At 33.2% G+C, this 24,428-nt stretch overlaps 1 protein-coding gene across 1 annotated transcript; it reads left to right on the top strand.

Annotated features, from left to right (window-relative positions):
* Nucleotides 1–1,337: 1,337 nt before the first annotated feature.
* On the top strand, nucleotides 1,338–4,232 carry LOC101260640 (protein HEAT STRESS TOLERANT DWD 1-like). The gene is made up of 10 exons (XM_069297617.1): nucleotides 1,338–1,635; nucleotides 1,758–1,927; nucleotides 1,989–2,087; nucleotides 2,719–2,887; nucleotides 2,964–3,067; nucleotides 3,173–3,312; nucleotides 3,389–3,473; nucleotides 3,627–3,751; nucleotides 3,847–3,964; nucleotides 4,045–4,232. Exons 2-10 carry the CDS (start codon nucleotides 1,856–1,858, stop codon nucleotides 4,165–4,167), a joined length of 1,035 nt encoding a protein of 344 aa, XP_069153718.1. The 5' UTR covers nucleotides 1,338–1,635; nucleotides 1,758–1,855; the 3' UTR covers nucleotides 4,168–4,232.
* Nucleotides 4,233–24,428: the final 20,196 nt, after the last annotated feature.

Here is a 24,428-nt window from a genome sequence, read left to right as displayed (position 1 = left end):
AATAGTAGAAAGAAGTTGAGAGGTAAAGGGTGATATAAGAAAGAAGATCTGTTAGGATAGGACAAAAAATAAGGAAGATGGTGAAATGAAAGAAGTTAAAAGGGGAAGAAGGAACAATTACTTTTTTAGGAAAAGAAGCGCTTGCCTGATTTAATGTCATTTATTAAAAGTAATTGTAATGTATTGGTTGTGAAACGAACGGTTAAAAAATGGATAATTTATGAGCCTTACGTGGTTGAGACTTTTATTAATTAAATGCTAGCTAGATTAATATTCTGTTAATATTATATGAGAATGCATGCTAATTAAAATGTCAAAAACATGACAAAAAAGAAAAATAGAAACATTGATCAAAGAAGTATGCCACATCAACAAAGTCCGCATTCACTTGTGAAATTACTCACACAATGAGTATGTTGTAATTGTTGTTGAATAGTAGAAAGAAGTTGAGAGTTACGGGTGATATAAGAAAGAGGAAAAAATAAGGAAGATGGTGAATTGAAAGAAGTGAAAGGGGAAGAAGGAACAATTACTTTTTTAGGCCTGATTTAATGTCATTTATCAAAGAGTAATTGTAATAGGTGGGTTGTGAAACTAACGGTTAAAAAAATGGATAATTTATGAGCGTAACATAGGTGAGACTTTTATTAATTAAATGCTAGTCAGATTAATATTATATTAATATTATATGAGAATGGATGATAAATAAAATGTCAAAAAAAATGACAATAAAGAAAAACACAAATACTGATCAAAGAAGTATGTCACGCCACCAAATTATGTTACAAGGAGTCAAGTGTATATTGTTTTAGCTGTTTTTTTATACAAATGTATTTGATAAAAAAAATTCGACGAAACCGTGTCAAGTGACATATCTGTCCTAAATCTGCCTCTAGTTACAAGAATAATGATTATAAAGGTGATGGTTGGAGAGGTTATGATTATTTTTTTAATAGAAAGTAATATAATAACTTCTTCATACTATATTATTTTATAAGTGTCATCTAATTTATTTTATTTTTTCCAATTCTAAAACCTAGGGAATTTTAAAGAAACCTATGCCTTTTAAACAGGTAAAGAAAAAAAAAGGTATTTTTGGTAAACTAAATTAAAATAGAGTTTTGTATCGGCAGAAGAATTCTCCTTCTCTAAAACCTAGACAGGCGACAGGCGAGTCTGTGCTTCGCCTTGAATCTGTAAAATTCCGAATATGGTTTGAAGATTAAAGAAGCCCAGAAATGCTAAGCGCAAGAATAAGGTTTGTAATATAGTTTTTGCTATCAATTTTGTGAAAAAAAATCTGAATTTTGAATAATAATGACAATAAGTATAGAGGAAGTGGAAGGATTGTCGGATTCAGTAGCATCAAAAGTATGGGAGGCAGGAGTAGACAAATTGGAGGAAGGCGAAGAGCTTCAGTGTGACCCATCTGCTTACAATGCCCTTCATGCCTTCCATATTGGATGGCCATGCATGAGGTATTTGAACGCCTTTTTCTTCATCACAATTTAACGAACAGAGTAGAATAAATCAACTAATGGTTTTTGAATTGGCTGTTTTGATGTGCTGCGGGACTCTCTTGGCATGGTGCGAACTGAGTTTTCACATACTGCATACTGTGTAGCAGGAACACAAGTAAGCTTTCTTCACTCCATGTTGTTGCCATTTATACATTGCAGCCCATTTCTGAGTTTGTCTTTCTTTTCCTTCTTTTCTTTTTAATAATTTAAGCTCGTTTCTCCCATTCTTTCACGCAGACAAAAGGGCTTCCAACTCTATTGGAATTTTTAAGTTATCTAATATATTTGGAAAAAGGCGGGACTTGGTGCCAACCAAGACTGGTGATGATGATAATATGGACAGTGAAAGTAGTGACAGTGATGATGATGATAATGAAGAAAAGGAAGTAGCAAAAGCTGTTCTACAGGTACTTTATTTCTTAACATCACACATATTCCTGCAGCTAACAAATTCTTTTTTTTCCAAAGCTACGCAAGGTGTTTCATGAAGGATGTGTTAATCGTATACGTGCTATGACACAAAACCCCCATATAGTTGCTTCTTGGAGTGATACTGGTCATGTTCAGGTCAGACTCAGTTTTGATGATTCAATTCTTTCAATTGTTTTAAGACTACTTATCTTAGTTTTACTTCTTAATACTTTGGCATCATTCTTTGGTGCAAAACATTTATGTTAGATGCAATTTTGAGCTTCAAAATAGTATTTGATTAAGTTTGTCTGATTTATGTAGTTCTTTATCAACGAACATGTAGATACAGGAACAAACTTCTTGTGAAGCTTAGTATATCCAGACAACAATAGCTATGCCTCTGTCTCAAACAAGTTGTGGGAGGCTATATGAATCCTCAATTCTTTCTTAAGTCAACCTATATCATCATAATACCAAATATAATAAAAGTGAAAGGAGAAAATAATAGAAGTTATCTAACAAGCCTAAATCCTATTTTCAACTAGTAGATATCATCTATATGAATCTTTTCCTTCAATTTTTTCCATCATTAGCTAAGTCTGCTACATTGATCCCAAGGTCTTTCGAGACAACTGCCTTGCATGCGACTATAGGTCTATCTTTAACACCTTTACCCTCCATAGTTTTGCACGTACTGATCAGTGCATCTGTAGGTTTGTCCAGAAGGTTGATTTATCCAGAGACTAGTATAAAATCTCATCTTATGATAGGTTTAATGCACTGGCAGGTCTGGGATTTTAGCTCACATTTAAATGCATTGGCAGAAGCAGAGAGTGATTGTAGCCAAGGGGCTTCTGCAGTCTCTAATCACTCACCTTTATTTAAGTTTGGCGGACACAAAGATGAAGGATATGCTATAGATTGGAGTCCTCATGTACCAGGGAGGCTTCTTTCAGGTATGGGATGTCACTCTTGGCACATTTGATGATATGCCATGTCCATAATTATTCTAACGTTTGTTGCTTTAACTAGGGGACTGCAAGAATAGTATCCATTTATGGGAGCAAACTTCTGACACAACATGGAATGTTGAAGATCCTTTTATTGGACACAGCGCAAGTGTTGAAGATCTTCAGGTGCTCATATAATGTTTGTAGCTACTTAGGGAAAGGTTTCAATTTAGGCATGTCATTACATTTGCTAAATGCTAAAGCATTTATTTGTGACTTCCTCTGATGCAGTGGAGCCCTGTAGATCCTTGTGTGTTTGCCTCTTGCTCAGTTGATGGAAGTATTAAGATATGGGACACCCGAAAGAAAAGATCTCCTACCGCAACTATAAAGGCATATAAGACAGATGTTAATGTTATATCATGGAACAGGTATTTGACTTTTCTGTTGTTACTTTCCATATCTATAGTTATGGTTACATTGTTATGTGATTCTTTTTTCTCCTAGGGGAGCGAGCTGTATGCTTGCATCTGGGAGTGATGACGGGGCTTTTTCTATTCAAGATCTTAGAGTCGTCATGTGTGGTCTGAATGTACGTATGATTCTCTAATACTCTCTCAATTTCGGTTTAACTGTTTGGCGAGGGCTGGAAATTGTGAGGATGAGATCAGTATGAGTTTTCATAGAGGAGAAAATGCATCACAAAAAAAAGGGTGAGTGCTTATTCTCTTGTTTCGTTTTACAGGAAGGAGGAGAGAGTGTCGTGGCATACTTTGAATATCACAAACATCCGATAACTTCTATTGAATGGAGTCCTCACCATGAAGCTGCCTCAACCATTGCTGTTTCATCATCTGACAATCAACTGACGTAAGAACTCTAAAGGGATTGTTGATGTCACTCTCTCAATGGATTTGTTTATTTGTATAAATCACCATCCTTTTGTATTTAAATATATATATCAGTATCTGGGACCTTTCTTTGGAGAGAGATGAGGAAGAGGAGGCTGAGTTCAAAGTCAAAATGAAAGAGCAAGTCAATGTCCCAACAGATTTGCCCCCAAAACTTCTCCTTATCCATCAGGTTTATATGTCTGTTTGTATGTTTGTCTGTATGATGATAGCGAAGTTTGAGTTTATTCTGATGACATATCTAATTAACAGGGTCAGAAAGATTTGAAAGAACTTCACTGGCATCCTCAGATCCCTGGAATGGTTATATCCATAGCAGCAGATGGATTTAACATACTAATGCCATCAAACATTGAAAATGTGCTTCCTGCTTGATACTTGGGTGATAAGAAAATGATGCATGCTTGGTAGCTCATTAATTAGCTATTCCTATTTCGCAAGTGATGAACATGTCTCTATTCCTTTACTTCTGTAATTATGTTGTGCCTTAGTTTTATCAACTTTAATTTGTCCCAGAAATCTATTTATGGACAATTGCATGCATCGCATGGTTGAGTACATTTCTTTTCTCCCACTTCACCCTTTGCCCAACCCTCCTTCATACTATCCTTGATAACATAGTCAACCTAACCATCTTTGGTCAAAACTAGGAGTGTACGTAACCGGGTAGGTTTGGCTTTTTCAAATATCAAATGTTGAAATTCTGGCCCTAAATTTGCATAAGGAACAAGTATATTTTATATGTTCATTTGCAGATTACAACACCTGCGTTTTGTAAAACAAATAAAATAATGATACAATATTTTATCCCGAAAACCCCAACTCATAAAGGGTAAAAAATAGCGACCTACACCTCTATAGGATTTAACTCCACTTCATTAAACTATGAGCCTCAACAAAAAATTACAAACCTATGTAATCTAAAGAATTATAAACTCTAATTCCTAAGTAAAAATATAAACTCTAATTTCTAGCTACCTAAAAAAAAACCTCAGGTTTTAGTCTTCTACCGTCCTTCAAATTTCTCAAACTTGTTAGACGAATTTACACACATTTGATTGTAATCAAAAGTCTTAATTACAATCTTACAACTTTTTCCTCACAAACTGGCAATATTCCCCTAGTAAATCTCAAAACTCTCTCAAACTCTTGAAGTGTTTTAGTCTTCTCTTTATGTAAGTGCACAATTTTCTCCAGCGAAACCATCGTCCTATTTATAGATTTGGACTTGAATCCAAAATCTATTTCAAATAGAAATCCTACTTGTGCTTTGCTTCCTTTTTCTCTTGAAACTTAGAAGCTCACGTGTAGGATTTCTACTTTGTGTGGAACTCCTAGTTCAACTTGAACTTGTTTTCAGTTTTCTTTCTTGACCTTACTTTGATTTATTTCCTTCTTGAACTCTTCTTTTTCTTTGCCGCCTCAAATCCTTGTATTCCTTTTTATCTCTGGCGCCACAAGGAAAATTTACACAATTTTTCTTAAACTAGTAGGAAGTAGTTTTCCTTCTTTGACTTGGCTTTGAATTAATCTTTTTTTGTTACATCTTTATGCACATGATTTTCCTATTTTAAGTATGTTTCCTAATAAAATACAAAGTTGTTCTTAATTTTTAGAATCCTTCTTCTAGAAGAACTGGTTAAACTCATGTCACATTTGCTAAACTTGTTCCATGATGCAATCTTTGTCAGTCTTTAAATATACATATTTTTGTATACCTATCAAATTCCCATTTTTTTTTATAATGAAAAATCATTTCATCTTGTATGAATAGATCAATGTGTGTTATTTAAGTTTCTTAAAACTCAACACACAAAGCAAACACATTAGAGGATCAAGTTAGACCAATTGGGTTATAAATATTACACAAGTATGCACTTTCCCCTTTTGACATCATAAAACACTATGAAGTCATACATCACACTAATAGAAGAAAACTGGATACTCATGTCCACTAGGGCTATCATCTACACAAACACTTAAAAATCAAAAACTCAATTAGCTATAGCAAAGCATTTGCACAAACATCGGAGATAAACATGAACCCGAAACTCAAACCTAACTTTAACATTAATCGAAAAAATATACACCACGAATGTAATCAAAACTAAAGATAGAATCAAACACTTGGGATGAGAAAATAAATTGGAAAGTCAAATGCTAGAGTGACTAGGTAATATCAAAAGATCAGGCATGAGAGGGTAAACAAAAAAATCATTTTTTAGCAACAAACAAAATCTTTTTGATTAAAAAAATTAGCAGTCTTCTCAATTTTGAAGGTAGCCTTAGTATATGCAAGCTCCATATTTTTTTATTTTATTTTATTTTTTTATATCACCTCTAAGGAACTTGTTCAATCAATTTGTGCTCTCTGCAAAAAAAAAATAGTTCAATCATTTTTAATTTCAATAGAGTCAGTAAGAAGAACAAATTTTCTTGAACATAATTTGTAGAGGAACATGTTCTCTCAATCTGTTCCTGGAAACGGTAATATCAGGTGCAACACCAACTATAATAGTTGTTGACATCAATCCTAAATCTCAGTTTATATGGATCCTAATAGACGAACTAGGTTCAACAGATGAGTCTACCATCGATTCCCCTCACTCTAGATGCACCCAAGTTGAGCTTAATAACTGAACTTTGTTCAAGTATAGGGTCCCCAAAATATTCCCTCTCGCAAGGTACATCCTCCAAAACTTACTCAATAATTTTAGACATACCTAATAAAGATTCCCCCTAAGAACTATCACAATATACTTTCTACACCACAATCTATATTTTATAAGGCACAAAAATAGAGGTGTCATCCACCGAGGTCATCTCAACCTAGACCATCACACTGGATAAGACTTCAAATAGGCTTTTTAAGAAGGTATTTGTTTAGTAGTAGTGAGGGCATGTATATATCTTTTGGGACAAGTGGAAGAAATGGTTCAAGTGCATTAATTTTATACTTAATTATGAATAATTCTAGTGCACATATATTTGATCACTGGATGATGCTGAATTTTGCTTTAATTTTATTTAGCCTATCTCCCCTGACAGATGCAAAGACAATGTTATAGTGCATGAGTAGTTTGACTTTAAAGATGACATAGAGACATACAACTAAGTGTACAAGACTGAGCATAAAATTCAATAGAAGGCAGTATGCGAAATGTTCATTATTCACTGAGGGATACTCATGTGATTTTAATCATCCCCAAGTTCTAACATGTTTCTTTAAAAGTGTTTATTTAGTCTTGCCTACTTTTCCACCTTCTTTTATTTTACCAAAAATAATTTTCACATTAAAACTACGATTCCATCCTTTTCTTCGACATGTGAGAAGAATTTCTTATAGTTTCAATCATGTGCCTCAAGCATCAACTGTTCATATAGAATGTTGTTTTCTTTCTCACTTTTTTTGCAAATTCAAATATTAAATTTAGGAACCCATACTAGTTTGGGTCCTTTGTACTAATAAAAAGGATGAAGTAGATCTCTATTAATCCATATTGGTAAAATATGTTTAGATTTTTTCTTTTGCACCAACCTGTTCCTTTGATGTGATTCCTTTCTTTTAACATGGTTAGTTTTTCTGTTTGATGCAGTTTTGAAGTTCTTTTTCATGTAAGTTATAACTATTATGCAGGTACCCCTTGAGTGACCACTACTACCATAAGTGCATAAATAAGAGATTTTCTTAGGGACTTTTTCAACAAAACCTATTATACCTTTAGTGTTATGTGTACTATTACTAAGTTGAATCACAATCATTGAGGATTGAGTCCATTTATTTTCCCTCTCAAGCTCACACTTAGTTCTAGCCATGTCAAGATTTATTCTTCTAAATTTTTCTCTTTCATAAGATAGTTCATTTTTGAAGCTTATTAGATCTTGGTCACAACTAACTTTTTCTCTTTCATTTTCAATAACACTTTATTTCAATTTTTCAAATTTGAGAGTCAAAGTGCAGGAATCAAGTTGTTGTACATGTTCCTTTAGGAATTGATTTTCTTTCTTGAGATCAGACTTAATTTTTTCAAGATCAATATATTTAAATTTTAAACTAGTCAAGGAAGTCAGTAATTCATCTTTGTTTTCATTCAGCTCTTGAAAATTATTCATGAGAGTTAGAATGAAAGAAGATAATTTTTTCTTTGAACAATATTTTAGTTTATTTTTAAGGTCAAAAAGATTTACGTCACTTTTCTCAATGTCTGATTCAGATTTTGATTTCATAGTCCTCCATGGCCATCAAAGCAATATCTTTTGTATCATCTTCAATTGAGTTGTCTGAACGTGTTTTACAAGCAACATACGTAGCAATATCAGGTTCTTTTTCTTTACTCGGGAAGTTCCTTCATGTGTATTGGACCAAGGTGTCCCAAATTTGTTTCGTTATAGTACAACTAGATATACGATCAAACTCGTCTAGTCCAAGTCCACATACAACTATGTACTTAGCTTCAACATTCTTTGCTAGCATTCTATAATCAACTTCTCCATGTTGTGCCTTGGGCTTTGGAATGACTTTCCCTTCATCATCCTTCATCATAGAATGAGAGGACCATGAATAAATCTCATCCATAATTTATAGTCTGGGGCTTGTACGAAATCCTCATTCTCGCCTTCCACCATGCATAGTAATGTCCATTGAATTTTGGTGGTATGTTAATGTGTTGACCTTCACCGTGTCCAAGAGGAGGTGCAGAATTCACATGATCTTATCTTGAGTTAGTAGACTCTTCAAAGATAACCTGCTCTGAAACCAATTGTTGGAATTCTGACCCTAAATTTGTCTAAGGAATAAGTATATTCTATATGTTCTTTTGCAGATTACAACATTTACTTTTTTTAAAGCAAATAAAATAATGACACTATTTTATCGAGCCCCAACTTATAAAGGATAAAACCACGATCTACACCTCTATAGTATTTAACTCCACTTCATTAAACTCTGAGTCTCAACAAAATACTATAAACCTATGTAATCTAAAGAATTATAAACTCTAATTCCTAAGTAAGAAATTATAAACTCTAATTCCTAGCTACCTAAAAGAAAAAACCTCAGGTTTTAGTTTTCTACCGTCCTTCAAATTTCTCAAACTTGTTAGACGAATCTACACATACTTGATTGTAATCAAAACTCTTAATTAAAATCTTACTACTTTTTTCTCCCAAACTGGTGACACACACTCCCTAAGTAAATCTCAAAACTCTCTCAAACTCTTGATGTGTTTTGATCTTCTCTTTATGTAAGGGCACAATTTTCTCCAGCCAAACTATCGCTCTATTCATAGATTTGGACTTGAATCCAAAACTTATTTTAGCTAGAAATTCTACTACTGCTCTGCTTCCTTTTTCTCTTGAAACTTAGACTCACGTGTAGGATTCCTACTTCATGTGGAACTCCTAGTTCAACTCGAACCTGTATTCTGTTTTCTTTCTTGACTTTACTTTGATGAACTCCTCTTTTTCTTTGCCGCCTCAAAGCCTTGTATTCCTATTTATCTCTGGCGCCTCAAGGAAAACTTACGCACAGTTTTCCTTAAACAAGTAGGAAGTAGTTTTCCTTCTTTGACTTGACTTTGAATGGATTATTTCCTTCTTACATCTTTATTCACATGATTTTCCTAGTTTAAGTACTCTTCCTAACAAATTACAAAGTTGTACTTAATTTTCAGAATCCGTCTTCCAGTTGAATCGGTTAAACTCAAATCACGTTTGCTAAACTTGTTCCATGATGCAATTTTTGTCAGTCTTCAAAATATACATATTCTTGTGTACCTATCATCAAATCAAACCATTTATGTAAAGATTTTGAATTTATAAACCAAACCAAACTAATAAACAACCTGGGTTGGTTCATATTTTCATATACCAAACCATCGTATCGAATTTTGAAATTTGCAAATCAAACATAACTTATAAATCTCTGATTTTTCCCAGTAAATTTTGCATATAAACATAAAATTAAATTGTGATCCAAATACTTTTTTAGTCCAATCAAAATACAACTATCTAAGATATTTCTTAAGAAATAATACAAAATCTGAAATGAGTGTTGACACTAATATAGTTAATAAAAGATAATGATGAAATCATCATATAAAATAAATATCGCAACGGCATACTGAAAATGATCATGATTTAAAAGTACTAAATCATGCTAAAAATAAGTCTAATAATTATTAGTTACATGATTAAACATTAAATAAAAATAAAATTAGATTATGAATTTTAAATGTCTAAACCAATGTATAATTAAAGAACATGTATTCACTATTGTTGTCATTCTTAGTGTTGAATTAATTTAGTTTGTTAACATAGTATTTATATGATTGCGAATTGAGTTCTATTAGAGTTACGAATATCTAAGGATTATCTTTTATTAGACCATTCAAAATTTTAAATCTCAAAAAACTTGAAAAAATATGTTAAGAGGATTAAATACTTCTATGTATAAAATACAATTTTAAAATTATATATATGATGTCGGGTTGGTTTGATCGCATGTTGATTCTTTTTAGTTTAAACCAAACTAATTCAAGTATAGTCGGGGGTTTTTTCCAATATAAAACCAAGTCAAACAAAATCATTAGTCGGACTTTTTTCCGAGTTGACTCGATTTTCAGTTTGATTTTGTACAACCCTAATTTTGAACTAACTGATGGTATTTAGTTGCATCGTTAAATATATGTACCTTTAAAATACACTATTAAATAGTTCATGGGAGGTAAATGGTCATCCATAAAGTTTGATATTGTAACAGCAATTTCGGCCAAAATTGAAATGTTTTTCACACACTTTTCCCTATTTTTTAAAAATAAACTTAATTCTTTTTTTTTGGGGTGGGGGGGTGGGGATGAAAAAGTATAAAATTGAAATTGAAAATATTTTTAAAAACACACTTTAAATTTTTTTGGGGATAATGCACAAGTACCCCTCAACCTGTGCCCAAAATCATAGAGATACACTTATAATATACTAAGGTCCTATTATCCCCCTAAAATTATTTTATTAATAACTTTCTACCCCTTTTTGGTCTACATGGCACTATTTTGTGGTCCCAATGTTGGTTGACTTTTTTTTAAGCTAGTGTCACGTAGGCCGAAAAGGGATAGAAAATTACTTATAAAATAAGTTCGGGGGGTAATAGGACACTAGTATAGTATAAGTGTGTCTCTGTGATTTCGGGCATAGCTTGAAGGGGTACTTGTGCATTTTTCCTTTTTTGGGAAGGGGGTGGGGTAAGGGTGGGGTAGGATGAAAAATAAAAATTTTAAAAAAACTTTTAGAAACTAACATTAGTTTTTAAGTTCTTTTGGGGGGGAGGGGGTCGAGGGTAAGGGTGGGTGGGATTATAATAAAATTTTAAAATTGAAAATATATTTTTTGGGGAGGTGGGGGGCATAGGGGGATAGTGGGGGAGAGGGTAGGGGGTGAGGATGGGTCAAAAAAATTAAAAATTGAAGTTGAAAATAAAAGCTTTAAATTATTTTTTTCAACAAAAAAAATTGATTTTTCAAAAAAAAATATTATAATACAAAGTTGGAGGAGAGTTTGGAAAATGTTTTCCTGAAGTCATTTTTCTTAAATTTGAGGAAAATGAATTGATTTGAAAAATATTTTCCAAAACATTTTACCCATAAAAAAAACTGAAAAACATTTTCGGAGAATATTTTCCTTCATAGCAAACACACCCTTAGTGTCATGAATTCATTTTCTCTCTAATTTAAATATTCTATTGTCATATGACGATAGAGAGACAAGTTGATTGATGTTGAACTACTTTCACATTGCACTAGTGTAACTTGGGGTTATCCTAGGGGATGGTTTTTACATGATATTCTTAAATGCATGAATGTTTCCTCTAGTATCTCTAGTAATGAACGTTGACTTGTTGAGTTGTGATGAAAAGGAAGTATCTTTATCTTCGGTAGTCTTAAGGATCACTTAGGTGTGTATTGAAGAGGTTGTATGGGTGGTCTCTTCATGTCTTACCTAGGTGGGTCTTAGGTTAACTTTTGGACAGAGGGTCGAAATGATTAATGGGTTACTTAATGAATATGGTTATATGTTGAGAATTATGGAAGTATTACCTTGTATGTTGATGACTTGTATGGTGTCTTGTACACTCAATTCATTAAGTTTTACCAAATTAGTATGAAAAACATATTCAACTAAAATGTCCTCTTTAAAGCATGTTTTTGCATATTGTCGTTCTTAGTGCATTAATTGTACTAACTCCATATTATTCTTTATCTCTACAAGATTAAGTAGAAAGAAGCGAGGATCTTAGAGTTGAAGCTTGGGAAGTAGATTTTTCTCTCAAGTCTCTTGGTACATCCTTATATGTTTGAGGACGTGGATGTTATTTCTAGTTCTTTCTATTAAAGACTTTGTATTAGAAATTATTTTCGTTTCTATGTAAGGGTCGTGACCCTATGATGATAAAATGTGTCTAACATGACTTATGATGATGAGACTTAGCTTTTTTATGTTTTATAAAAGAGTTTCTTATTGGCTTTGATGTGAAAAGTTTTAATTTCGCACTACTTTTCATACATGTGTGATGAATGAAAGCTAAGAGGCTTGTATAAGACCTCCAAGAGGTCAAGTACGCCGTTTTACTTCTAGGGGGTACTTCTTGATCGTGACACTTGATCTTTATCATCTATGAACGGTTATTCGACATTGACGAAGCATTTTTTCAAAAGAAACTTCCTTGCCATATCTTCTAGAATTTCTCCTTTTGTTCCCACATGATAAAGGTTGGTATGGCCTTCATAATTTGCTGCAACTTTAAACTCCCTACATATTCCCACTACTTATTGACTTAATGGTGTAGTTGAGTTTCATCAATAGTAAAACATGCATGAGAAGCAAAAAAACTGCCATAGCCTTTTAGCTACGGGAGCCGTTAAAAATAAGTGTGTCATGGTTTCCGCTTCCCCTTTCTCGCAACAGTGACATTTTGATACTATATGCATCCCGATCCTCTTCAAATTGTAATCGATTGCAATTCTTTTGTTCTTTACTCTCCACAAGAAGAAATTTTTTTAAAAGGAAGACCTTTAATCCAAATGTAGCTCATCCCTTCTCTAGATTCCCTTTTAGTCCTCATTATGTGATAAGGTAATTTGACTGAAAATGCTCCTGTTGAATTCCCCATCCACCATGGCTTTTCGTTAAGGGCACAATTGTTAGTTTGATGTTTTTTCACAATGTGAAACACCATTTCTTCTGACTTTATTTGCCACGAACTATCATGCTCCACCTTTTCCCTTATTTCAAATAATTTCCTTCAAACATGAGATAATTCAGAACTCCTAACCACAGTAGGGTGTAGCTTTTTACAATATTTATGCTCTAGCTACTCCATAAGGGAGTAGATACCCTGAACCTCCAGTATAATTTAGCAAATAGAGCATTATTAACATCATGTAGAGATCTAAAACCCAAGCCGCCTCCTCCTTCAGGAAACACATGTCATTCCAAACTACCCATTCTTTTCCTTTAAGACTGTCAGTACTTCCACAAAAGAATTTTGCAAAAATTTGATGCAACTGTCGAATCACCTTGATGGGGGGATTCATAGCATATAAAAGATAGATTGATAGTGATTGAAGAAAATGACTAATAAGGATATATTTACCTCCAAAAGATAAGAGTCTATTTTGCTTCTACAAAATCTTTTTTGCGACCTTTCTAACCAGCTCTTCAAAGTAAATGTTGACCTTTCTTCAATAAAAAATGGGGCACCCCAAATTAGTGAAAGGAAAATTTCCTTTGTCTTATTCTAGTCAGATTTCTCATTCTGATGCCACAATTATCCTGTCATGAAGATAGGAAGAACTCTTAGCCTTATTGACAATTTGACCTAAAACTTTTTCATATTCCCTAAGCACATTCATCATTTTGATCACTGATGTTCTGTCACCTAACCGAAATAATATGGTGTCATCTGTATATGATAGATGGTTTATTGTTGGACTCCATTTTGGCATGTCATATCCTTTGTAATCCCTATCACCATGCAAGCTATTTAAACCTCTAGTTAGGACTTCTATTGCAATGATAAATAATGTTGGGGATAGAGGATCTCCTTGTTTAAGACCTCTAGAAGACTGAAAGAACCCATAAGGTTGGCCATTTATGAGAACTGAATACCAATTACTAGAGATGAGTCTCCATACCATGTCTATAATTACTGTTAGGTTTTATTTGTCCTGATTTCTTGCCATAAATAAGTTTTCCTATTACGAAAAGGTTTTGGATTGACTATTCCTTTTTCTGGTAGGAAAAAGGTTTAGGACTCTATAAATAGAGGCATGTTCCTTCTAACTTAATCAACATTCACAATGTAGTCTTAAGGACTTTGAGATTTTTGGTTAGAAGGAAAATTTGTGGGTCAGAAGATTGATACGTTATCACTTGTGTGAACCTCCCATGTATTCCGAGTGAATTGGTTGAGGTTGTTTCTCTCGGTATTTTTTACTCTCATATTTATAGTGGATTTCTCATCTCCTTTGTGGACGTAGGTCGATTGACCGAACCACGTTAAATCTTTGTGTCTTTTGGTATATTTCTCATTGTCTTCTTACTCGTGGTCTTTTGAGGTTTACTTTGCTAGCTTCCGCGTTTACACTTGCTTAAATCTGATCCTAACAAGTGGTATCAGAGCCAGATTCAATGATGGATTCAGGTTTAGTGGTTCGATAATCGATGATTGAACCAGGTTAGAAGGAGGTGTTTCATCTTGACGGGTGTAGTTCTAGCCGCAACCTTTTTGACAGTAATGAAGATTTTGTTGGAGAAATTGTTTCAGAGAGGTTCTCTGTGTTGAGACATAAATTTTGCAAAGGAGATTATGGAGAGGAGAAGCAAGTTATTGAAGATTAAGTAAAGAAGGTGGACAAATTTATTTTGTCAGAAATTCAGGCTAAGGGGGAGATTTGTTAGGTTTTATTTGTCCTGATTTCTTACCATAAATAAGTTTTCCTATTAGAAAAAAGTTTTGGAATTACTATTCATTTTTCTGGTAGGAAAAGGTTTAGGAATCTATAAATAGAGGCATGTTCCTTCTAACTTAATCAGTATTCACAATGTAGTCTTAAGGACTTTGAGAGTTTTGGTTAAGGGGAGAATTTATGGGTCACAAGCTTGATACGTTATCACTTGTGTGAACCTCCCATGTATTCTGAGTGAATTGGTTGAGGTTGTTTCTCTCTGTATTTTGTACTCTCATATTTATAGTAGATTGTTCATCTCCTTTGTGGATGTAGGTCAATTGACCGAACCATGTTAAATCTTTGTGTCTTTTGCTATATTTCTCGTTTTCTTCTTACTCGTGGTCTTTTGAGGTTTGCTTTGCTAGCTTCCGCGTTTACACCTGCTTATTTCCGATCCTAACAAGTGGTATCAGAGCCAGATTCAATGATGAATTCTGGTTTTGTTGTTCGATAATCGATGATTGAACCAGGTTAGAAGGAGGTGTTCATCTTGACGGGTGTAGTTCTAGCCGCAACCTTTTTGACAGTAATGAAGATTTTGTTGGAGAAATTGTTTCAGAGAGGTTCTCTGTGTTGAGACATAACTTTTGCAAAAGAAATTATGGAGAGGAGAAGCAAGTTATTGAAGATTAAGTAAAGAAGGTGGACAACTTTATTTTGTCATAAATTCAGGTCAAGGGGGAGATTTGTTAGGTTTTATTTGTCCTGATTTCTTATCATAAATAAGTTTTCCTATTAGGAAAAGGTTTTGGATTGACTATTCCTTTTTCTGGTAGGAAAAGGTTTAGGACTTTATAAATAGAGGCATGTTCCTTCTAACTTAATTAGCATTCACAATGTAGTCTTAAAGGCTTTGAGAGTTTGGTTAGAGGGAGAATTTGTGGGTCACAAGCTTGATACGTTATCACTTTTGTGAACCTCCCATGTATTCCGAGTGAATTGGTTGAGGTTGTTTCCCTCTGTATTTTGTACTCTCATATTTATAGTGGATTGCTCATCTCGTTTGTGGAACGTAGGTCGATTGACCGAACCACGTTAAATCTTTGTGTCTTTTGGTATATTTCTCGTTGTCTTCTTACTCATGGTCTTTCGAGGTTTGCTTTGCTAGCTTCCGCGTTTACACCTGCTTATTTTCGATTTACCTCCGAGAAACCAAACTTTCGCAATACCTTTGTTAAGAAGATCCATGACACTTTATCATACGCCTTAGTCATGTCTAAATTTACCACCACATTAATGTGTTGATTCCTCCGGTTAATATCCCTGATTGTTTCTTGTGTCAGTAACATATTTTCAGTCATATTCCTACCCTTAATAAATCCTAATTGTGTAGGAGAAATAATTTTAGGCAGTACCTCTGCTATTCTATCATGCACCATTCTTGATATAATCTTGTTGATAAAAGAGCTCAAACTAATTGACCTTAGGTCTGAAAAATTATTAACATCCTCCTTCTTGGGTACCAATATCAAATTAGTATGAGTAATATAATTTGGCAGTGTTTGCCCACAAAAAAAATCACTAATTTGGTAATAATTTCCCAACAAAATTGAAAGAACAATCCTGAAAAGCCATCTGGCCCACTCACACTATCTCCATTTAGCTCAAAATCACCCTTTTTGTTTCCTCTAGAGTAAGTAGTTTTATCATCTTTTCATTTTATGCATCAGTGATCAATTTGGGGATATGTCTTAGCAAAGTGTAAACCTGCTATGTCTCTTCTGCCATAAACTTCTCATAAAAGAAATGAACTGTTGCTTCCCCTATTTGCTGGTTTATATGTACAATCTCTCCATGTTCATTACATATATATGACAAATGTAACTTTTTCCTTCTTCCTTTAACATAAGAATGGAAAACTTTAGTGTTTCTATTTCATCAACAAACCATTTTATTCCCATCTTTTGCTTCCGGTATGCTTCTTCAATCTTGAGATATTTTCTCAATTTTGCCTACATTCTGCTAGGTTCTTCCCTACTACCAGATGTTCTGAGAATCTCCACTTGAGCTTCCTTAACGTTGATCACATCCTCAATGGTGGCAATTGGATGAAAAATGTTACCAAAGACATCCTTACTTCCTTCGGCTAATGCTCCTTTACCCTTTTCAGTTTCCATAAACTTCTAAAAAGGGCTACCTACAAAATCGATCTTTCAGTGTTGTTGGACAATTTCCTTGAATTGATGGTGTTTAGTCAAAAAAAATTCTGAAATCAAAATGGTTTGACAATTGTTCCTCTTTTATATCACAATTCACATGAAAAAGGCATGATCAGAACCCTGTCTGATTAAAAGATGAACTTCAATGGCTGGAAATTCCTCTGTGGATAATGCATTCACTAAAATTTTATCCAATCTCTTGAATATACAAGACTCTTCGGTTCATCCATCCCACCACATATATTTACTCCCAGAAAACTTCACCTCGAATAACGCAAAATTGCGAATACAATGAGCAAAATCAGTAGCTTCCTACTGAGTGAAATCTAAACCTCCAAAGTTATCCTCCTCATCAAGTTCAACATAAAAGTCACCTCCAATCATCGAAGGAAATTGAAAATCAACAGCAATACCTTCTAAATCTCCCGTATTTATAGTCTATCCAATGCAGTACATCTAGCATATATTGATGAAATAATGAAAGACTTGTTGTTCTTGCAAAATTTCATTGATATGTGTTGTATTGAATCAATAAGAAAAGTTTCCTCCCAGTCATCCTTCCAAAAAATCCAAATTTTACCTGAACAATTTGCCACTGCATTATTAAATCCTAACTTCCTTTTGTATTGGTCTAGATCTGATGGATCCTCAAAAGGTTCCATTAAATCTACAAATGAATAATGATGTCTTCTATTTAGATCCATTATTTTTCCAAAAGCATTTTGGATGTTGATGGATCTAATGTTCCAAAAGATGACCTTTTCAATCATTGATCACTATTTGAGTATTTGTCCTTACTACTCCTTGTTTTGACTTGAAGAGGAATGGTGTAACGTCCTATTTTTGCTTTCAAAGTATTTGTGTTCCTTGGAGATAAATCCCCAACTTTACTGATTTGATGGATATTATAATTCATGTAATCATCTTCTTTTGTTTCCTTTCTATGTTGTATCTCTCCCTCTGTTTCATCGATAATTCGGGAGCTTCTTTTAGCTGTGTTTCTGCTTCTTTCTCCCTTTATCTCTTAATCACTTTTTGCTGCAGAAGTATCTATTTGTTGTTCCTTCAGTTCACTCTCATGCACATTAGCTCTGTCATTCGTGATAGGACTATTCACCGTCATATTGCTGGAGACTTCCACAGGTTCCCCAAATTTAATGTATGCATAGAATTTTCAACATGTTTGTTGGTGTGACTGTTTTGTGCTCGTGGTGATGCCCTTTATCTTGTATTCCAAAGGAACCCTCAACCCACTCTTTAAATGTTTATTTTTTTTACCTAAGTGATCAGCTTGTCAAAAACATGGTCTTCTATTGTTTTAGAATACTTGGTCGCTTGTTTTAGAATACTTTATCGCTTCACCTTCTGTTGTGTCATTCTCCAAAGCCCCAAATTTATCCCCGTAGGAATATCCAGCTTGGCCCAGACTTTCTCTGGATTCTTCCTCCAGCCTCCCCTTTTGAATTTAGATTCTTCCAATTTGTGCGTCTTTTCCTTTTGTTGGATTGAAATCCTTTCTTCCAAATTATCTTTTTCTTTATCCTGATTTTTCTCATTTGTCTTTTGTGTTTTTCTCCTTTCTTCTCTGTCATCTTCCTCCACGTTCTTATTCTCCTTTTTAGGATATACTTCCGGATGTTCCACAAAATATTGTTGCTCATCATGTCCTTGTAGAATGCATGTCATACAATATTTTGGAACGTAATCGTACATTATTCTCACCCACTTCGCCATGACTTCCCCTTCTCTTCTTCATGCATATATCAATTATCTTGGGGAATTCTCCAAGAAAATCCACTCCACTTTGACTCTAGCGCAACTAGGTCTTTTTGGTTTCTTCTCGCCATATCAACCTGTAAAGGATTATCCACTGCTGGAGCCAATGAAAACATTGATTATCTACCAAAAAAATTTGGTGATAGAGTTGGAAACGATATCCATGCGATTGTTGTGGTCGTCTCCTCCGGGTTAAACATAGGATCCCATTTCAATGGAAAGGACCAATTTTTCCGTGTAATATAGAAAAGTTGGTCTGCATAACAAATGCACATAATCTTCCAATAAAGTTGCTCTAATGAGGATATGCCTTTTGTTAAGCAAGCCAATCATGCACTCTCCCTTGAGCTCACACTGCTTTGGAATCAATTTCCTCAACTCTTGAATTTCAGGCCAACCATATGAAAATTTACCCACTACTGCGCATTCCTAATTTTCAATAACAATCATCTGATCGATCTCCTTCTCTTCCCACATTACTCTTGGCTCCCCATATAGATATGATATTGGCTTCAAGTGCAATGGTTTGACACTGGTTGTTGTTGGTTTCAGTGTTTCCGCATACGGAATATAAGGTTTTGGAAGTAAAGCAGGTTGATAACCTCCATGGAGGTTGACCACCGGACTTAGTGGCAATCACCACCGGAAAACAGGCAAACTAGGTTTTTGACGGCGGCAGGCGAAAGGAAAATATTCTCTCTATATAATTCTCGGAAGAAGCTAATTTATATTGTGATTTCTTAACTAAATATGTGATTAAATTGTGTCATCATTACTCATCTCGTGTTACTTTTTTTTAAAGAAATATTTTAGATAATTGTATTTTGGTTGCACTAAAGAAATATTTGGAGCAAAACTTAATTATATATTTGTATGCAAACTTTACCGAAAAAATTTATAAATCTGAAAAAATCTGAGGTTTATTAGTTTAATTTGATTTATAAATTTAAAATTTTGATACAATGATTTGGTTTGGTATTTGAAAAAAACCCAAACCATCCAAGGTTGAAAAACCTGAAAAATCCGAATTTTATTAGTTTGGTTTGGTTTAAAATTTAAAAATTTTACACAAATAATTTGGTTTGATATTTGAAAAACCCGAATCAACCTCGTCATATACATCCCTATATCAAAGGTCTGTACAAATGATTTTTAATTCTCGTAATGCTAACCAGATTGATCGAATTAGCTAACTCAATTAGGAGAAATTAAATGGATTATTGAATTCTTAAAACTGTTTTATCACACTATAAAAATATTTTCTAAATATTCGTGCTATTTTATCTCAATTTGTTGAATATATAAAAAAATAAAAAAATATAAGTTAGTGTTGAATGTTTGGTTGAGAAATTAAAAAAAAATCCTCCATAATTGCTATTATTTTTAAACTAGAAATAAAATAAAGAAATGGAAAGACAGTGATTGAGAGGATTTATGAAAAATTAGAAATTCAGCCACATGAAGTCCCAAATTGAAATGACCATAAATATAACATTTACTTGTAAGCTAGACTAAAATATGACACGTCTAAATCCATGGAAAGAAACGAACAAATAGATATTCCTCAAACCTTTTAAGACTAAATAGTTTTAACATTTATACAAGTGTTGTAAAATTGAAGCAAAAGAAGATGAGAAATATAAAAGAAGAAAACAAAAATAAGGAGATATTTCAAATATTTAAGCGTTCACTATATCTTCAAGTGTATACAATATGAACCTTTCTACCTCTATTTATAGTGTAACATAAAGACATACAAAATGTTAGTCATAAACATGAATATAACGGAGGAGGTTATGGAGGTGAAAGATTACAAGAATAATGATCATAAAGGTGGAGATTATCATTATAATGGAGGAAGTAATGTAGTAACTTTTGGTATAGTGGACATCAACAATATATATATATATATATATATATATATATATATATATATATATATATTATAACACTCCACTTGGATGTCCATATATAATATACTCGTTAAAACTTTACTAGGAAAAAATGAGAAAAGTCTCATTAAATGAAAAATAGTACAAATTTTTAAATACACTTTGAATGTTGCCTCGTAAAACCTTACCAGAAAAATCTAATTGGAATAAAACTATGGTTAAGAAAAAAGTACATGTATTTTCTCCCATGATAAAAAGTTTACTTCATATCTCGGAGACAATGCATTCCAGTTTTAACTTCGCAAATATTAATGTTGACAATTCTTAGTGAATAAGTTTACAAGATTATCACTTGAATGGTTATTAAAACGTCTATCTCACCATTTTATTAGAGATACGTGTGAAAAATACTTTTGGTGAAATATGTTTTGTCCGATCTCCTTTGATTGTATTCTCCCTTCAATTGAACTATATATTGTTTTCGTATATGATGGCTGAAATATCCTTTTCAAAAGAAAATCACATATTTTTTTTTTTTGAATATGATAGATTATGATTTCAACCAAACACACTCCCGACTTACTTCATAGATTAATATTTTATGCATGATATGAAGAAGTGATTACTAAGAGTTGATTATTTGAATGTCAAAATATTGTTGTGCCTCAATATGTAAATAAATAATCCGTTTGCGATCGAGTATTATGCGGATTAAATAAATATTTCACCTACACAATCAAATTATTTCTTACTCAAAGTGTTTTACTTTAAAAAATACTACTATTTGATTAAAAATGGTGAAAATGACTAAGTTTCGGAAAATCAATTAGTCTTATTATTTAAGAAAAATCGACTTTCCAAATTACGGAGTCGCCACTTGATTTTTGATAAAATCAAGAAAAATTTTCAAAAGATTTAAAAACACATAAAAATCGATTGAAAAGGTCCAAAGTTCAATGTACATCCCGAGAAGGTGTTAGGCCCTCGAGATGTCCGCTAACTTGCGGTTGACCGGCGATTTGACTAAATGACATTTAAAATAAATTTTTAACTAAGTAAAGAGAAAATTCGTTTTAACATATTTTATTCCATTTTTTATTTATTTCTAAGGGGAATAATTAGAGGGAATTTCTAACGGGAATAACCTAAATTTTGACAAAAGTCAATAAAAACCAACTATGTAAGTAAACATAATAGTAAAATTTAAAATAAAAGAAGTGGCTGCCCTTTAGGGGATTATAAAGATTCTACCAAAATATTCAAACAAATAATAAATTAAGAGGAGAAATATTTGAACTTGGGCTTGATCAACCAACTTATCAACACAGATCAGTTCAAAATACCTGACAAATGAAAAAACTCAAAAACAAATGTGTTAGTGCCTGGAGGTGGTAAATAATATAAGATATCAGATATAGGTGTAAACACATAAGGGTTGCTTTATTCGGAGATAAACTGGCTCATCAATATAGAGAAACAAATATAGAGAAATGATTAAATAGACAGGAATTTGTCTACTTGACTTTGGAATTAGTGTGTAAAAATGTCGACTTGAGTCGAGACAAAGTTGACGGTATCTTTCATTACCGTACGTTGATTTTTGATTGAGATGTAACTCTAATTTCCTTGTAAGAGTCGAAAAATATAAAATTTCTCAAAATTCTTTTGATTTGAAATGATGAATCGTTTTCTGATATGAGAGTAGTACTAAAGAAAAATGAAGTTCAAATTTTTATTTTTTTTAGGAAACTAAAGACTCGAAGAGTATTTGGACGCACTTTTGATAGTGACTTGATATTTGTGCTTATGAGTTCTAAAAGTATTTGAAGAAGAGTGAGCTAGAATATCTCCAGATAAAACGACATATTCACATAAGCAGTTACAATACATAAACAAATATTACGCGTTCTAAACAGATATGTGACCCTTTTGTACCGAGGGTAGGCCTAGCGATTTGAGGGTTGTATACGTCATTTGAAATATTTCATTGCTCCAAAACTAAAATTTATACAAATTTCATGAATAAAACTTAATGGGGATACATAATAGGGAAAATGTATACAAAATAATCAGTCCCGCGCAGGGGTACAACTCTAAACTATGCCTCCACAAAAGATCCTTCTGCTTTCTTGATTTGTTGTCATCTCCGGGTGCCAACATCTTCGAATAGGCAAGTAGGTTGTGAAGCTCTTTCTTTAACTTATATAAACTATAATCTAATCCTTACCCTAAGAGACAATGATTTTCTCAAACAACGTATACATCCTTCAAATTTAAACACATAAGTATGAACGTCCATTTAGGCCGTGAGCCGTTTTGGACTCAAGGTGGTCTTCTAATGGGCCCAACACGCCTTGGGTATTGGGTCATCTTCGGCAAATGCGCTATATTCGGGATTTGGTTTAGCTCTATCCTAGGTTTACTAGAATAGTTTTCAAATTGACGGTTACCCGAGTCGGACAAACATCGGGGTGAAGCTACCTAACAACGTCGGATGACCGCGTTCCAACTATTTGTTTGATACTTCCAAATGAATTCTTGTATATTTTCTGAAGAAAGCCGTTGAAAGCCACGTAACTTTCGTTTCCTAATGCGTACTATTTGTCGTTTGGCGGAAGAATGCAATGAAATGCAAAAATTTATGAAAAATTAAACACATTCGTCACAAAGAATATTTTAACAATCAAAACAAGTAATCAAATAGTCAAATCCTATGGTTAGAACTTAATTAATCCCCAGCGGAGTCGCCATTTCTGTTTTATTTTTTAAAAATACTATTACTTATTTTAAAATGGTGAAAATGACTATGTTTTGGAAAATCAATCAGTCTTATTATTTAAGAAAAATCGACTTTCCAAATTACGGAGTCGCAACTTGATTTTTGTTAAAATCAAGAAAAAAATTCAAAAGATTTAAAAATAGGTAAAAATCGATTAGAAAGGTTCAAAGTTCAATGTACATCCCGAGAAAGTGTTAGGCCCTCGAGATGCCTGCTAACTCGCGGTTCACCGGCAATTTGACTAAATGACTTTTAAAATAAATTTTTAACTAAGTAAAGAGAAAATTCGTTTTAACATATTTTATTCCATTTTTTATTTATTTTTAAGGGGAAATAATTAGAGGGAATTTCTAACGGGAATAACCTAAATTTTCACAAAAGTTAATAAAAACCAACTATGTAAGTAAACATAATAGTAAATTTAAAATAAAAGAAGTGGCTGCCCTTTAGGAGATTATTAAGATTCTACCAAAATATTCAAACAAATAATAAATTAAGAGGAGAAATATTTGAACTTGGCTTGATTGCCCAAATTCATTCCATTGGGCTTTGGCCCACCTGTCCTAACTAAATCATTTAAATTGGACCCTTTTTAACAATTTAAAAATCCTGCAAAACAAACATTGACCTTTGGGCCTGTAAAAAAATTGCTGAAAATGGCCCTGCCCCATTTCCTGAAAAAGAGCCATTGTATATGAATGATGTATACTGTTGTATACAATGTATATTCAATCCATTTTGGACGTTTGAGCCCTGCATTTTTTGTTTGAATACGCATCTCTTGCTATTCTCCCTGTATTTCCCATATTATTTCTGCGTATTTATATCTGTACCAATTTTTAAACCTATTCAATATTCGTATATCGCTGCCCTAAAAATATATACCAATTTATACGGGCTGTACCCTATGTACGTATTCATTGCCTATTTCCGTATTTTATCTGAAATCAACGTCCCTGTACGTTAACCTGCAGTTCGTATTTTTTACGCATATTTATAGTATATAACGTCTGTATATCAGTGTATA

The sequence above is a fragment of the Solanum lycopersicum genome, chromosome 5 (genome assembly GCF_036512215.1).
Source record: "Solanum lycopersicum chromosome 5, SLM_r2.1".
NCBI classification, from domain to species: Eukaryota; Viridiplantae; Streptophyta; class Magnoliopsida; order Solanales; family Solanaceae; genus Solanum; species Solanum lycopersicum.
Note: the sequence above shows the minus strand (reverse complement) of the source record. Positions and strands in the feature narration are given on the sequence as shown.